General features: G+C 43.0%; 1 protein-coding gene and 1 pseudogene across 8 annotated transcripts in view; one reads left to right on the top strand and one right to left on the bottom strand.

Moving 5' to 3' along the window:
- Positions 1-13,837, bottom strand: part of REPS1 (RALBP1 associated Eps domain containing 1) — an 84,217-nt gene that overhangs the window by 34,523 nt on the left and 35,857 nt on the right. For 6 of the 7 annotated variants that reach the window (XM_081094525.1, XM_081094527.1, XM_081094526.1 and 3 more), the window contains exons 2-8: positions 13,647-13,770; positions 11,643-11,839; positions 11,359-11,512; positions 10,774-10,898; positions 10,097-10,259; positions 9,068-9,131; positions 7,611-7,765 (exon numbers count right to left, since the gene is read on the bottom strand). In XM_081094525.1, coding sequence (XP_080950651.1) covers positions 7,611-7,765; positions 9,068-9,131; positions 10,097-10,259; positions 10,774-10,898; positions 11,359-11,512; positions 11,643-11,839; positions 13,647-13,770 — 982 coding nt within the window. The remainder of the gene's footprint in view (positions 1-7,610; positions 7,766-9,067; positions 9,132-10,096; positions 10,260-10,773; positions 10,899-11,358; positions 11,513-11,642; positions 11,840-13,646; positions 13,771-13,837) is intronic. The other variant, XM_081094529.1, reaches the window with a different exon arrangement.
- Positions 993-1,757, top strand: LOC308521779 (TCF3 fusion partner homolog; annotated as a pseudogene). Its single transcript has one exon. The product of its transcript is annotated as a TCF3 fusion partner homolog (transcript).

The raw sequence follows: 13,837 nt of genomic DNA, 5'->3' as shown, positions 1-13,837 counted from the left end.
AAACAAACCCCAGAAACCTGCTTTCGGCCAGCCAGGCCTCAGAGCTGGAGTTGCAACAGTGTTTCAATTATAGAAGCCAAACAAACCGAGGTCTCAGAGCTGGAGCTGAGCCTCAGAGCTAAAGCTGGCTCTCAGCTCCAGTGACAGCCACAGAAGGTAAATAAATCCCAGAATAAAAAAAAGGAGAGGTTGGAAGTTTCAGTCACCTGCCAGCCTGAAAACGGCCCTCAGCCCCTCACCCAGACTGGCCAGGCACCCCAGTGGGAACCCCCACCATGAAGGGGGTGTGACCAGCTGCAAACAGCCATCATCCCCTCATCCAATCTGGCCAGGCACCCAAGCGGGACCCCCACCCTGATCCGCGACACCCTTCAGGGCAAACCAGCCGGCCCCCACCCATGCACCAGGCCTCTATCCTATATAGTAAAAGGGTAATATGCAAACTGACCCTAACAGCAGATGTCCACCTCTTCCTTGCCCCGCCTGGCTTCTCAGATCACCGATCACCAGTGATTGGAGAACACCCAGATGCGGGGCCAGAGGCTGGGCTGCATCGTTGCCTGGGGAACACAATCTGGTCCCTGGGGGGCGATGCAGCCAGGTCCAAGAAGGAGACCCAGAAGGAGACCCAGGGGCCAGGGCTGCATCGCCACTGGGGCATGCGATCCATGTGGCAGTGCAGCCCCGGCCCCAGAAGGAGACCCAGGGGCCTTCCAAGAGGAGAGTCTCCGTGGTCAGAGGGCGCGGTATCGGGACAGGAATAAAGACGTAGGTGACTCAGATTCCTGGCTGAGGCGTAGACCAGCCAGCAGGGCCTTTCAGCCGGGACTGGGGTGTGGGTGGGGCGAGGGAGGCGACCCGGAAATAGAGAACTAAACTCCCAGGAGGCTTAGGTGCCTGGCCATGAAATCGGATGGAGCCTGTTGTTTTGCAAGCCACTTTAACCTAGAGGCTTGCAAGGTTGGAAGTTCTGCTCCTGGAGCCAGGGAGAAATGGAGCTGGAGCAGAGAGAGGGGTCCATGGCAGCCGTGAGCTTTGAGGAGTCCTCAGCACCTCCCAGCTCGGAGCTGGCGCTGCCTCCGCTGTTCGGTGGTCACGTCCTGGAGAGTGAGCTTGAGACCGAAGTGGAGTTTGTGTCTGGGGGTCTGGGCAGCTCCAGCCTCCAGGAGCGAGACGAAGAGGAGGAGGCAGCCTGAGGCCGGTGGCGGCGGTGCCAATGGGAACTCAATTGCAGGAAGTACCAGGCGCTGGATCGGCGCTGCAGGGAGATCGAGCAGGTGAAGGAGCGGGTCCTGAACAGGCTCCATCAGATATAGAGGATAACATGGCGATTCCAGCAGGTGTGGAGGTTCCTCATGAAGGTGCTGGACTCCTACGGCGATGACTACCGGGCCAGCCAGTTCACCATCTTACTGGAGGACGAGGGCAGCCAGGGCACAGACGCCCCCACCCCAGGCAACGCTGAGAAGGAGCCTCTGGAGAAAGAGGGGCTGTCCCTGCCCAGGAGGACGCCAGCGCCCGTAGAAGCCAGCAGTCCGGCCACTGGCGAGGGGCCCAGCGGGCGGAAAAGGCGGTGAGCGCCATGGAAAGGGCGCCGGGTGGGAGTCCCGCTGACTCCGGAGCTGGCCCCCATGCAGATAAAGGTGGAGTAAGACTTTGGCTTCAAAGCAGTCGAGGCTCTGGACTCAAGTTGGGTTTCTCGGGGGCCAGACAAGCTGCTGCCCTACCCCACCCTAGCCAGCTCCCCCTTTGACTGACCCCCCCAATAAATGGATCCAATGCTCTCCTCGGCAAAAACAAAAAAAGCTTATAGAGGCATGCTTACAGGATCAAATAGTATAAATATAGATGTAACAGGACAATAAAAAGAGAACCTGGCTATGATGATAACCTGAACGCTGCCTCTGTGTCATTCCTTCTTCGCCAACTCCATCCACACCTTTAGGAACCTCTGGACCTCCTGGGGCAGGACCCCAACATTCCTCTTTTTATAAGGACTTCAGTGAGATGGGCTAATGGTCCCACTGGAACTGCCTCAATTTAATGTAAGCCCCTCTTTAAAGATCTTATCTCCATATACAGGTACATTCTGAGGTTCTGGGGATTAGGATTTTAACATACATTTTGTTGATTACCCAAATCAGCCCTTAACAACCAGCATGCTTCAGAAAGTAGATTCCTACAGGGTTATTTACCGAACATTCAGAAGTATTTTTAAAAGAGCTAAGCCCCTTGCCCACCGTGCGGGCCCCTCCCGGCGAAGAGCGAAGGCCTGGGTTCCGGGCGCCGGAGGAAAACTGGTGCCAGCAGCCAGGGGAAGGGGCCCCCAGGGGGCTCCAGATTGCAAGAGGGCACAGGCTGGGCTGAGGGACACCCCCCCCTCCCCCCCCCCCGCCGAGTGCACAAATTTTTGTGCACCGGGCCTCTAGTCCTATCTAATAAAAGAGAAACATGGTAATTGGCGTACGACCTCTACCCTTCCCATTGGCTAATCAGGGTGATATGCAAATTAACTGTCAGCCAAGATGGCAGCCGGCAGTCAGGCAGCTTGAAACTAACATGAGGCTTGCTTGCTTCAGTGACGGAGGACTCCAACATTCCCCGCCTGCCTTGCCAGCCTCTGAGCCTGCAGTTTAAGAAACATTGTAACAAATATAGAAGCTAAACAAAACCCCAGAAACGAGCTTTCAGCCGGCTGGGATCTCAGAGCTGGAGTTGATACAGAGTTTCGATTATAGAACCGAAACAAACCAGATACCTGCTTTCAGGAGCGGAGGCCTAAGAGCTGGAGCCTCAGAGCTAAAGCTGGCCCAGAATAAAAAAAGAAAAAAAGGAGCAGTTGGGAGCTTCAGTCCCAGCCTGAAAACAGCCCTCAGCCCCTCACCCAGACTGGCCAGGCACCCCAGTGGGGACCCCCACCCTGATCCGGGACGCCCTTCAGGGCAAACCAGCCAGCCCCCACCCATGCACCAGGCCTCTATTCTATATAGTAAAAGGGTAATGTGCCTCCCAGCACCGGGATCAGCGGAGCCGCGAGGTCTCCCGGCACCGGGATCAGCATGACAGGGGGCAGCGCCCAAACCCCCTGATCGCCCTGCGGCTCTGTGTGTGACAGGGGGCGGGGCCACAACCTCCCTATCAGCCCTGCTCTGTTCCTGACAGGGGAAGGCGCCCCAACCCCCTGATAGGCCCAGCTCTGTGCCTGATAGGGGGGAGCTCCCCAACCTCCTGATCGCCCTGCAGCTCTGTGTGTGACAGGGTGCGGCGCCCCAACCCCCCCACCCCACGGGCCCTGCTCTGTGTGTGATGGGGTAGAGCCATAACCTCCCCATCGGCCCTGCCCTGAGTGTGACAGTGGCGGCGCCCTAACCCCCTGATCAGCCCTGCTCTGTGGGTGATAGAGGGCGGTGCCCCAACCCCCTGATCTGCCCTGCTCTGTGCGTGACGGGGGAGCTCCCCAACCCCCTGATCGGCCCTGCTCTGTGCATGACAGGGGGGAGCTCCCCAACTCCCTGATTGACCCTGCTCTGTGCGTGACAGGGGGCAGCGCCCCAACCCCCTGATTGGCCCTGCTCTGTGTGTGACAGGGGGTGGCACCGCAACCTCCCCATCGACCCTGCCTTGAGTGTGACAGGGGGCGGTGCCCCAACCCCCCAATCGGCCCTACCCTGAGCGTGACTGAGGGTGGCATTGCAACCTCCCAATTTTGCCCTGCTCTGTGCATGACAGTGGGCGGTGCCCCAATTCCCCAATCGGCCCTGCTCTGAGCCTGACCAGGGGCTGCACCTAGGGATTAGGCCTGCCCTCTGCCACCCGGGAGCAGGCCTAAGCCAGCAGGTTGTTATCTCCCGAGGGGTCCCAGACTGCGAGAGGGCAGAGGCCGGGCTGAGGGACCTCCCCTCCCCCCGAAGTGCACAAATTTTTGTGTACCGGGCCTCTAGTTTATATGTAAAAGGCTAAGTGACCGTCTGACCGGTAGCTATGACGTGCAATGACCACCAGGGGGCAGACGCTCAATGCAGGAGCTGCCGAGCTGCACTGACTTGGCAGCGGTGGTTCTTGGGTGACGCACCCCAGAACCAGAGAAGAGGAAGCCCGATTCTGGGTGGGTCACCCGAGAACCACCCTCTCGCAATCTGGGACTCCTCTGGGGATACCAGGGAGCCAGTTTCAGCCCAATCCCTGCAAGCCAGGCCAAGGGACCGTTCCTGAGGGACCCTGCTCCCTCTGCAGATGCCCTTCAAGCCACAGTGCTGCCCCAGGTGTGGCTGGCTGGGGAGGGACCGTGGGAGGTTGGCTCCAGGGCATGTCTGGCCTGTCTCACCCAGTCCCACCCCGCTGGCCACCTTTCAATTAATTTCCTTTCAATGTGCATAATCTGTGCACCGGGGCACTAATCTATCAAATTTATATATATAAAAGCCTAAGCGACCATTCTACCATTTGACCGTTAGCTATGACATGCACTGACCACCAGGGGGCAGATGCTCAATACCCAGGCATGGAAACATGGAACAGACTGATGAATCTCAGAAGGATTCATGCATTGGTGGGGTCCCTCGGCCTGGCCTGAGGGGATCAGGCCAAAACTGGCAGTCCAACATCCCCCAAGGGGTCCTGGACTACGACAGGGCGCAGGCCAGACCGAGGGACCCCATGGGTGTATGAATGTGTGCACCGGGCCTCTAGTAATCACATAAAATACAGTGTATGTAAAACTGCAACTGTGCTACAACAAAGATTCTTTGGAGACTGAGATTAAGATGCAAAGTATCTTAACATGCTTTTCCCCCCTTTATGATACACTGTTGTGGTAGGCTAGCAGGTCACCTTAACCGTTTTTTATTTTAAAGAAGATAACCATTCTTGGAAGATAAACATACTTTCTTGAATTCAGGTTCAGAAAACTGTTTCCACAGATGAACTTTTATATGCTTTCTTTTGTAAGACAACAAAAATCAAGTTTCCCTTTTTATTTACTTTAGTTGCCATATTTAGTGCTGATGATAAATATAAGTATTTTAATTCAGGTCTGTGTACGTACTTATACCTATGACCCTTAGCAATTTTATCTATTTAATACCATAAACTTGTTCAAATAATTTTGGAAAAAAATATGTATCTATCCCACCCATGTTTGTATGTTTTTAGAAAGCCTAGCTCATTTCTCCAAACTGTAACTCAAGTAATCACTTTCACCATCTATTTTTCTATGAGTTATTAAATTGTAAATATAAAATACTTATAGAGTGAATATTTCAGTATGTCCCAACATTACAAACATATAACAAAAGACTATATTTTCAAAGACAGAAATATGTTAAGAAAAATATCCTACTTTAAAAATGGCACACATTTAGCATTAATTCACTCAGCAGTTATTTACTGAGCAACTGAGCACATGCCTGCGAAGTGCTAGAGCCTGGGGATACTACAGTGAATATGACATATTTTCCTTTTTTCTTTTTTTTAAAATTAACTCAGAATGTAGTGGTGGAAAGAGAAAGAAAAAAAAAGAACAGTGTGATAGGTGCCACAATAAGCAGCATGTAGGAGATACTATGAGAGATCAGAGAAGATAGTAACTACTTTTGTCTGAAAGTCAGAAAAGCTCCACAGAGGAAATATTTATGATCAATTTTTAGGTCAGCCAAAAGGAACTGCTTGGGTGGTTTCCCCTTCAACTGTGAACTTCTAAAAACACAGCTACTTAAAAGGATTTTTACAGATCTTGATTGATCCACAGTGTCACATGACAATTTCTATATTCAAAGGACTTGTGGCATATGAATCTCCGGCTTATGATAGCTGGGAGAAAAAAAAAGGTTAATCATTCCCCCAACCCCAAATTAACAAAATTCCAAATTTATCACTTAGTGGTTAGGCAAAGAAGATTTGAAGTTAATATTGTGTGGTCAAATGTTTACAATAAGTTTCATCAGAAAATTACATAGATTATGTGCAAATGGTAAAAAAACACACAACTATGAGCCTTTAATGCCTTTAAAATTATAATTAGAACAATAGTATAGAGGTATATGCAGGGGGGAAAATAAGAGTGACTCTGTGCTAAACAGATCTAACAGGAGTAAAAATAAAAATGCCCAGAAAAGAACTTCTACTTAAATCATTAGCCTTAAAATTCAGGCAGTAGATGAAGTTTACAAAGAATCCCAGATTTTATTTAAATTAAATAAAAGAGAGGAAAAAAAGACTACATGCAAAAGCCAGATTCACCCATCTATATGCAACAGATAACAGAATCAGACAAGTCTCAAGAAAATGACATACAACAGAATAAGCTTGATTTAAATTATACTATGCTGTCAGTTTTTAAAGGATTAAAGTCATAGAAAAACTCTAGACACAAGGCCTAATTTTAAAATCAATGGCACAGTAAATATGTGGCTACCACAATTTCTTCCCTTTTGGCTACTATGAAATAAACCAAATGAAGTTCTTTTAGAGGTTAACTGATACCTAATAACTGCCTAAAATGATCAGGAACACTCTAGGATTCTCACAGGATAATGGTTCTATAAAAAACTAAAACCAACCCTAAAATTTTAAATAGACTTATTGGTTGATAAAAGGTCAGTGTGTTCAGGCCCTGAAATGTGAATAGCATCAAATACACATTTCAGGTAGAAAAACAAAAAGAACTTGCCCAAAGTCACAGGAATAATTAGCAAAACTAGAAGCACACAGATTCTTGAATCTAAGGAGATAGTCCTCTTTTTGACAATAATAATACGCATATGATTCCTACTGAATAATTTACACAATAAAGTCAGATCATATGCAATTCTGGGTTAAACAGAAGCTGCCCAATAGATGAATACCCTTTCGAGAGCCAAATTCTATTTTAACTTCTCTTTTAAAAAGTATAAAAGTCCTTCCATCATAATATCTAAAAAAGAATTTAGATAGAAAAACCAAAGACAGTAATTTAGTTTTAATTAGACTCATTAATTTAACATTAGATTTCCTTTTATTCATTCAGAATTTTAAAGAAAGTACTCATTTTTTACCCCCTATATTCTATTTCTTTTAAAATAAAACTATCTGTAAATATGAGCATTTATAAAAGCATTCTTATAAACATGACAACAATGTAGTACTATCTACATCAAACACAAAATTTCCAGATTTCTTTAGCATCTGAAGAAATTGGCTTTTTAAAAGGAAAATGCTTGCAGACTGCAAAGGTCTAATGATAAACCAGGTATTTCCCTTCAACAAATTAAGATGCATTAAATGGAAAAATGTTGATAATGAAGACAGGCTACTTTCCCCACTTCAGATAATATAAAATGTAATTAAAGGATGACAAAATAGCAAGACACTGTGAAATGCTCTTCAAATCTCAGCAGGTCACAAGTGTAAAATAAAATAGTGGCATATATTCTTTATCTTTGTTTACAGTTGACTAAACAGACAAAATATTGATCCAGTTCAGGCTGTACATCTTATTCTAATGGCAAATGTACATGCCCTTGATGAAATGCTTATGCTTTTAAGCTAAGTTTTAACATCTAGATTGTGCTTTGAGAACCAAGTGTTATTTGTCAAGGCACGCAATCAGGTCTCTTCAAGCTCCTGGATCTTACCTGCTGAGTCTTCCAAATCAATCAGCTTGGGCATTAAGCTTTCAGGGAGTTTTTCTGGTAAGTCATAGCCATTCTTCCTAGCAACTACCAGATGAAAAGCAGCACAAAACTCATCCAGTGTTAATGCTCCATCTTTATCAAAGTCTGAGAGTTCCCTAGAAGAAAAACATCAGAAATGGATTCTATTCTACTTTGGATCCCTTTATGTCTCAGAAAAAAAGAAAAAGAGAAATCCTTTCTCAGAAAAAGTGCAAGCAATCAATAATTTAAAAAATTCCATAGATGGGAAGATGTGTAACAAAGTGAATATAGCAAACGGTTATCTGTAGATTACAGGCAATGGCCATGTGGGTGGTTTAAGGCACAATTCTTTCAACTTTTCTAAGAGCTTGAAATTTTCATAATAAAATGCTGAAAAAAGAGCCCCCCAAAAATAAGGTCACCAAAGAAATGGCCTTTAACCATATGTATCTTTAGGTGCAGGACTTAGTTGAAATCAAGCTTTTTTAATAAGTCACTAAACATTTTTAAAACTTTGTTTTTATTGTTATTAAAAGTCTATATGTATTTTAAAGAATCCAATACAATTACAAGGCTTGATACAAAAAGACAGCAGCCCCACCCTGCTATCCTTCCATTTCCTAGATGCAGGAACAACCATTTTTTTAATTTATCACCTTAAACTATAAATAGCATGTATATATTGCTAGTTCTTAACATTTTGGTTTTAGGCATTATCTACCTATCTCCTACTATAGCATTCTATGCTACTAAAAACCCTATTAATAAAATTTAGAATTTAGAGAAATATGTAGATATAAAGTGGAAACAACACGTTTATCTGACAATTGTTTTTTAAAAGTAATTTGTGATTGTAATTTAATGACTGATTCCAACCACACAGCAACCATCCTGAGTCTTCAGTTGGTATTTAAATGGGTGCTAAGAACTGTTCTTTTTTTTTTTAAATTTTGTTTTATTGCTTAAAGTATTACAAAGAGTATTACATATGTCTCCTTTTTTTCCCCTGCCCTTGACAATCCCCTGGCCTCCCCTACCCCTCAGTGTCTTGTGTCCACTGGTTATGCTTATATGCATGTAAGCACTGTTCTTAAGCTCATGGCTGGTATAGGACTTACTAAATTTTTTTAAAACCAAATGGAATAAATACAACCATGTATGAGCAAACTAGCTTTAATTCCATGCATTATACTAGCAATAAGAAACAGCTACTATAGATTAAAGACTTTTAGCACTTTTTAAAGAACTACTCTACTGGTATCACTTTATTTCTTCTCTAGAGAGTGAGAGAGAAGCTATTTTAAGACAATACGGAGTTATAAGAACATTCTTTAAAAGGTTATTCTAATAGTTTATTTTTAAGGTTAAAAAAATCTACCTGCTGGAAACTCCTTTGAAATAACCCACATTACCCAACTAATATACACCACACTTACCAAATATGAGAAAGTTCAAGAATAGGAAGCTTTGATTTTGTAAAAAACTCTTTAGCTGCAGATCCTGAAATATTAAAACAGTGTTGTTTAGCATTATTCTGAACCTACAGACCCAAGAATCAAATGTGGTCTTAAGACCTTTTTCATTGGAAAAAAAGGTAACCTTAACATGTGTATATGTCATGTTTTTGGTCTCTAGTAATTATAAACTCTTTTTAGACAATCTGAGAATTAATTATCTTATATAATAGAAGCCTAATATGCTAAGTGTCTGGTCATCCAGTGACAAGTCGACTATTCAACCAATCAAAGCGTAATATGCTAATGATATGCTAAGGCTGCTCAACTGCTTGCTATGAAGTGTACTGACCACCAGGGGCCAGACACTCCGACCAGTAGATTAGCTTGCTGCTGGGGTCTAGCCAATTGGGACTGAGCAAGATGGGCTGGACATGCCCTGGAGCCCTCCCGCGGTCCCTCCCCTTCTGGCCAACCTCCTGCGTCCCTCCTCAGCTGGCTGGCCCTTACTGGCCTCGATCAGCCCCAATCGGGACTGGGCAAGACAGGGCCAGACATGCCCTAGAGCCCTCCAGCAGTCCCTCCGCAGCCCCTGCCTGGCCCTGATCATGCACTGGTGGGTCCCTTGGCCTGGCCTATGCCCTTTCACAATCCGGGACCCCTCAGGGGATGTTGAAGAGCCAGTTTCAGCATGATCCTGCAGGCCACTCCCCTTGGGAGGGCACCAGAGGCAGGGCTCACGGTTGGGACTGATTGGGCATGAGCCACTGTACCACAGCAGGTACAGTGGGGCCAGGATGAACGGGAGCAGGAAGGAACTGCAGGCGGTGTTGGATTGAGGGTTTGGCCCGATCCCCACAGGCCACCCCAAGGGAGCCCACCTGTGCACGAATTCGTGCACCGGGCCTCTAGTCTTTTATAATCTCTGACCAATAAAACCATGTCTTTGAGATTATGAAACTGAGACTTTGAACTGTCCCATCTAGAAAAATTTGTTTTTTAACAACTCACCTGGAATAAATCCGTTTAGATCAGGCTGAATGGTTTTAAACTGATTTACATAATACTGTCTTTGTTCATCTGTTATTTTCCAGGGATCATCATAGCTACTGGATTGCCTACGAATTTCATTGGCAGTTGTAGCTGAAGCTACAGTTCGTACTGTTGTCTGGTCCTGTAATGAAACATTTTTTCCTCAGTACAGTATCCATCTATATGATTACATGGACCAAGATTGCTAAGTTATTTATCTTTGAAAGTAAAACTTACTTTTTGTGGATGTTTAAAATATAAGAAGTCTTCACAAATCACATACTTATAATTAGGTTACTGAATGTTTTTGGACAATGATTATATAAATGTATAGAATGACAGCAATGTGTAAGCCACAGAAAGTTATGAAAATGTGCCAAGAAAGCCAAGCAAATATATTTCTAGATGCCGAAACCTTTCAAAAGTTCACTAAGAAATTAGAATGGAAATCAGTCAAAACTTTTAGTGAAACATTTCAATGATAACAGACTTAAAGAAAAGGCATAGAGTAGAATTCTGGTTTTTGTTTGTTTTGTGGTTTTTAAATAAAAGTGAATTTGCATTCATAAAATTCGCAACAGCAAAATATAAAATAATGACTGCAGCAGTATTTTGAATGAAGCAAATAAAAATGCAATACCAATAAAATGTCACACCTGGACAGAAGCAGGATGCATGGTTAAAAGAGTACTGGTTGGTGGAGTATCTGCAAAACTGACCCAGTTTTCTTGAGGTGGAGGTGGAGAATGCCCTGACCACATTGCATCACCAGCAGCAGAACCTACAAGCAGAATGGGCAAACATGCTGACTCACTTTTAAAGAATATAAAGTTATCAGGTTTTTTATTGTAACAATTCACCATACACATATTATATAAGTTTTCTTTCGAGTTCTAACTTTGTAGAAATGTTAATTTCCAAAATGAAATATTTTCTGTCAATTTAAAATTATCTCATTTAAATCTTTTAAATTGTTACTGAAACTAATCTAATACATATATAATATTTTAGGAAATAATCACTTATTCATTTTACCTTCAGAGAATCTGGTATCTATAAACTTTAATCTAAGCATCATAGATATAAATAAATGCAATTACCAATGTTCAAAGTGATACTACTTATAAATTTTCACAGTTGGCATTTGCTTTCATTTAAGGCAACTCTTAAAGGAATGTTATCAAGTTTCCTTCAATTTACACCTTTAATAAATGACTGTTACATTTAGAACTTCTAAATACCTGATTGTGCGTCACCAAAGGGAGACCAAAATGGCCCAGGTCCTGCAAGAGGCCTCTCACCATTCCCCCCACTGGGGTGGCGGTTGTGTTTCCTCCATGTGTGTGGAGATGTTGGTGGGGACTGCTGTGGTGAAACTACTGGAGATGCAGGTTCCTAGAAGAATATCATTATTTTAAATTTTAATTTTAAGATAGCATTTTCACTGTTAAGGCATTCAGTAAAAGTTTTCGTGAAAACATCTACACAGGATGTCAACTGATAATACTGACATGCACGTGACTACCTGTTGATCTGTAGATGTACGAGACTGGACAGTATCATGGCTTACAGACCCCTTTTTCACTTGCCCCCTTCCAGGTGGTGGAGGAATAACACCAGAATAAGACCCTTGATTTTCAGAATCTGAAGAATATGAGGCTGCATGGCGAGAGTCTTGTTCATTCTTTGAAGCAACAAATCTTGGCAGAGGAAGGTCCTTTACTATTAACGGCAAAAATAATTATTACTTTAAAATAAAAAAGATGCACACATTAAAACCTGAAGTAAGAGGTGAATTAGATATTAGAAAGAATTTTTGCAAAACTGATACAGAAACAACAGAAACAAAATGTCTATCACTACGAAATTTAATTCATCCTCTTCCTTAAATTGTTTAGTGAGACCCTAACCTAGAAAGAAATAGTAATACCAAATTGTCCTTCCAAGGGGTTATAAAAATAGCTGTATTAAATGTCCATTGCATGTCTGGTCCTATGTTTGCACTCATAACCATATCAACCCTGCAAAGTCCCTATTTTACAGGTAAGCAAACTGAAGCTCATTGACAGTAAGTGACAAAATCTAAACCCAGATCTGTCTGATCCCAAAGCCTATGCTGTTTCTACTCACACTAATTCTCTAAAGTAATATGTTCGAGTGCTAAGTAAAACACAGTATATGTCACTAAGTTTGAGACTAGATTAATCCAAACATTTTCATGGCAGAAATTCCTGAAAATATCTTACTGTTCACCTACCAAAGACACAGTACAAGCAGCTCAATCTACAAACTCTAGCCTGGCCTACTTCACTCCTACAGGCAGATACTCATCAGGGGTCCTCAAACTTTTTAAACAGGGGGCCAGTTCACTGTCCCTCAGACCGTTGGAGGGCCGGACTATAGTTTAAAAAAAAACTAAGAACAAATTCCTATGCACACAGCGGCGGCAAAAACACCCGGCAGGCCGGATAAATGTTTTTGGCGGGCCGCATGTGGCCCACGGGCCGCAGTTTGAGGACCCCTGCTCTACATTCTGTTTTAAATAAAGAAGAAAAATAAAAAACTAAGAATTCCGTAGGTCAGTCTAGACCAGAATAACATAGCAGAATCATTTTCAGAAGAAAATGTACTTCCTTCCACTAGAATTCCCTGAATCTCCCCTAGAATTTCCACACTAAGGAGGAAATGAAGTTTATTCAGTGTTTATGCAAAGTACTCAAAATTACCTGAAAAGAACGTAAACTCTCAACACGAGGAGAAGGATGTGCGTCACACTAGGGGTCCACAATGAAAACCTCCAACTAAGCTGGCATTAAACACTGAGCACTTAAAACTCAGCTGGTACTAATACTACTGGATAAAAATCCTAACGTTACAGAAAATGCAGTTCTCTCTTTCCTCTTTTCCCTAGGAAAATCACAAAACTCTCTGCATTTAAGTGCCTACCTTATAAAATTTCCATCTACTTCATTATCAACACACCTCCAAATAATAGAAAAACAAATTTTCCTAGTGATACGCATAAGGCAGTCAGATGCCTATAACTAGGTTTTAATCTGCCAATATTTTAATAGTATCTCTATCAACCAGAAAGTTTTGGTTAACTAATGCTTTCTAATTTTATATGGAGCGTTCAGTTTTCACAAACAAGAAAAGAAAGTGTAATGTTGCTTTATACTTAGAAAAATATATAAAGAAAGCATATATCAGGGTCACTGCAATGCACCCTTTACTTTGATAAGATTACTTACCTAAATTCTAAACAAGTCTTAGTAAATTTATGCTATAACAATCACCATTTTAACAGATTTATATAATCAAATATGCAGGAAGTACATATATGCCATAACACTTAAAATAGATATAAATGTGTTCTAATATTTACAAATTTTAAATAGCAAGGTGGTGAGAATAAAGTCATGACATTTTTCTCAAGGTCACAAATGCCACTGTAATATCAGAAAGACTCAACTTCATTTGTGACTTGAAGTCTATTTTCATTTCAATTACTAATGTGCCGCATATTTACCTGTATTAATACTTTCCACTCTTAAAGGGAAACCGGACTGGGCAACAGCTACAAGTTTCAAAGCAATATAGAACTGACTTCTTCCAAAATAGCCAAGTCTTGTTGCACCACAAAGCTCCATAATCTATAAAAGAACACAATGTAACATAAGATTCATGACAATAATTCTTTGAATAAGCAACTAACTTCTG

Source organism: Myotis nattereri (assembly GCF_964212035.1).
Source record: "Myotis nattereri genome assembly, chromosome: 6".
Classification (NCBI taxonomy): domain Eukaryota; kingdom Metazoa; phylum Chordata; class Mammalia; order Chiroptera; family Vespertilionidae; genus Myotis; species Myotis nattereri.
Note: the sequence above shows the minus strand (reverse complement) of the source record. Positions and strands in the feature narration are given on the sequence as shown.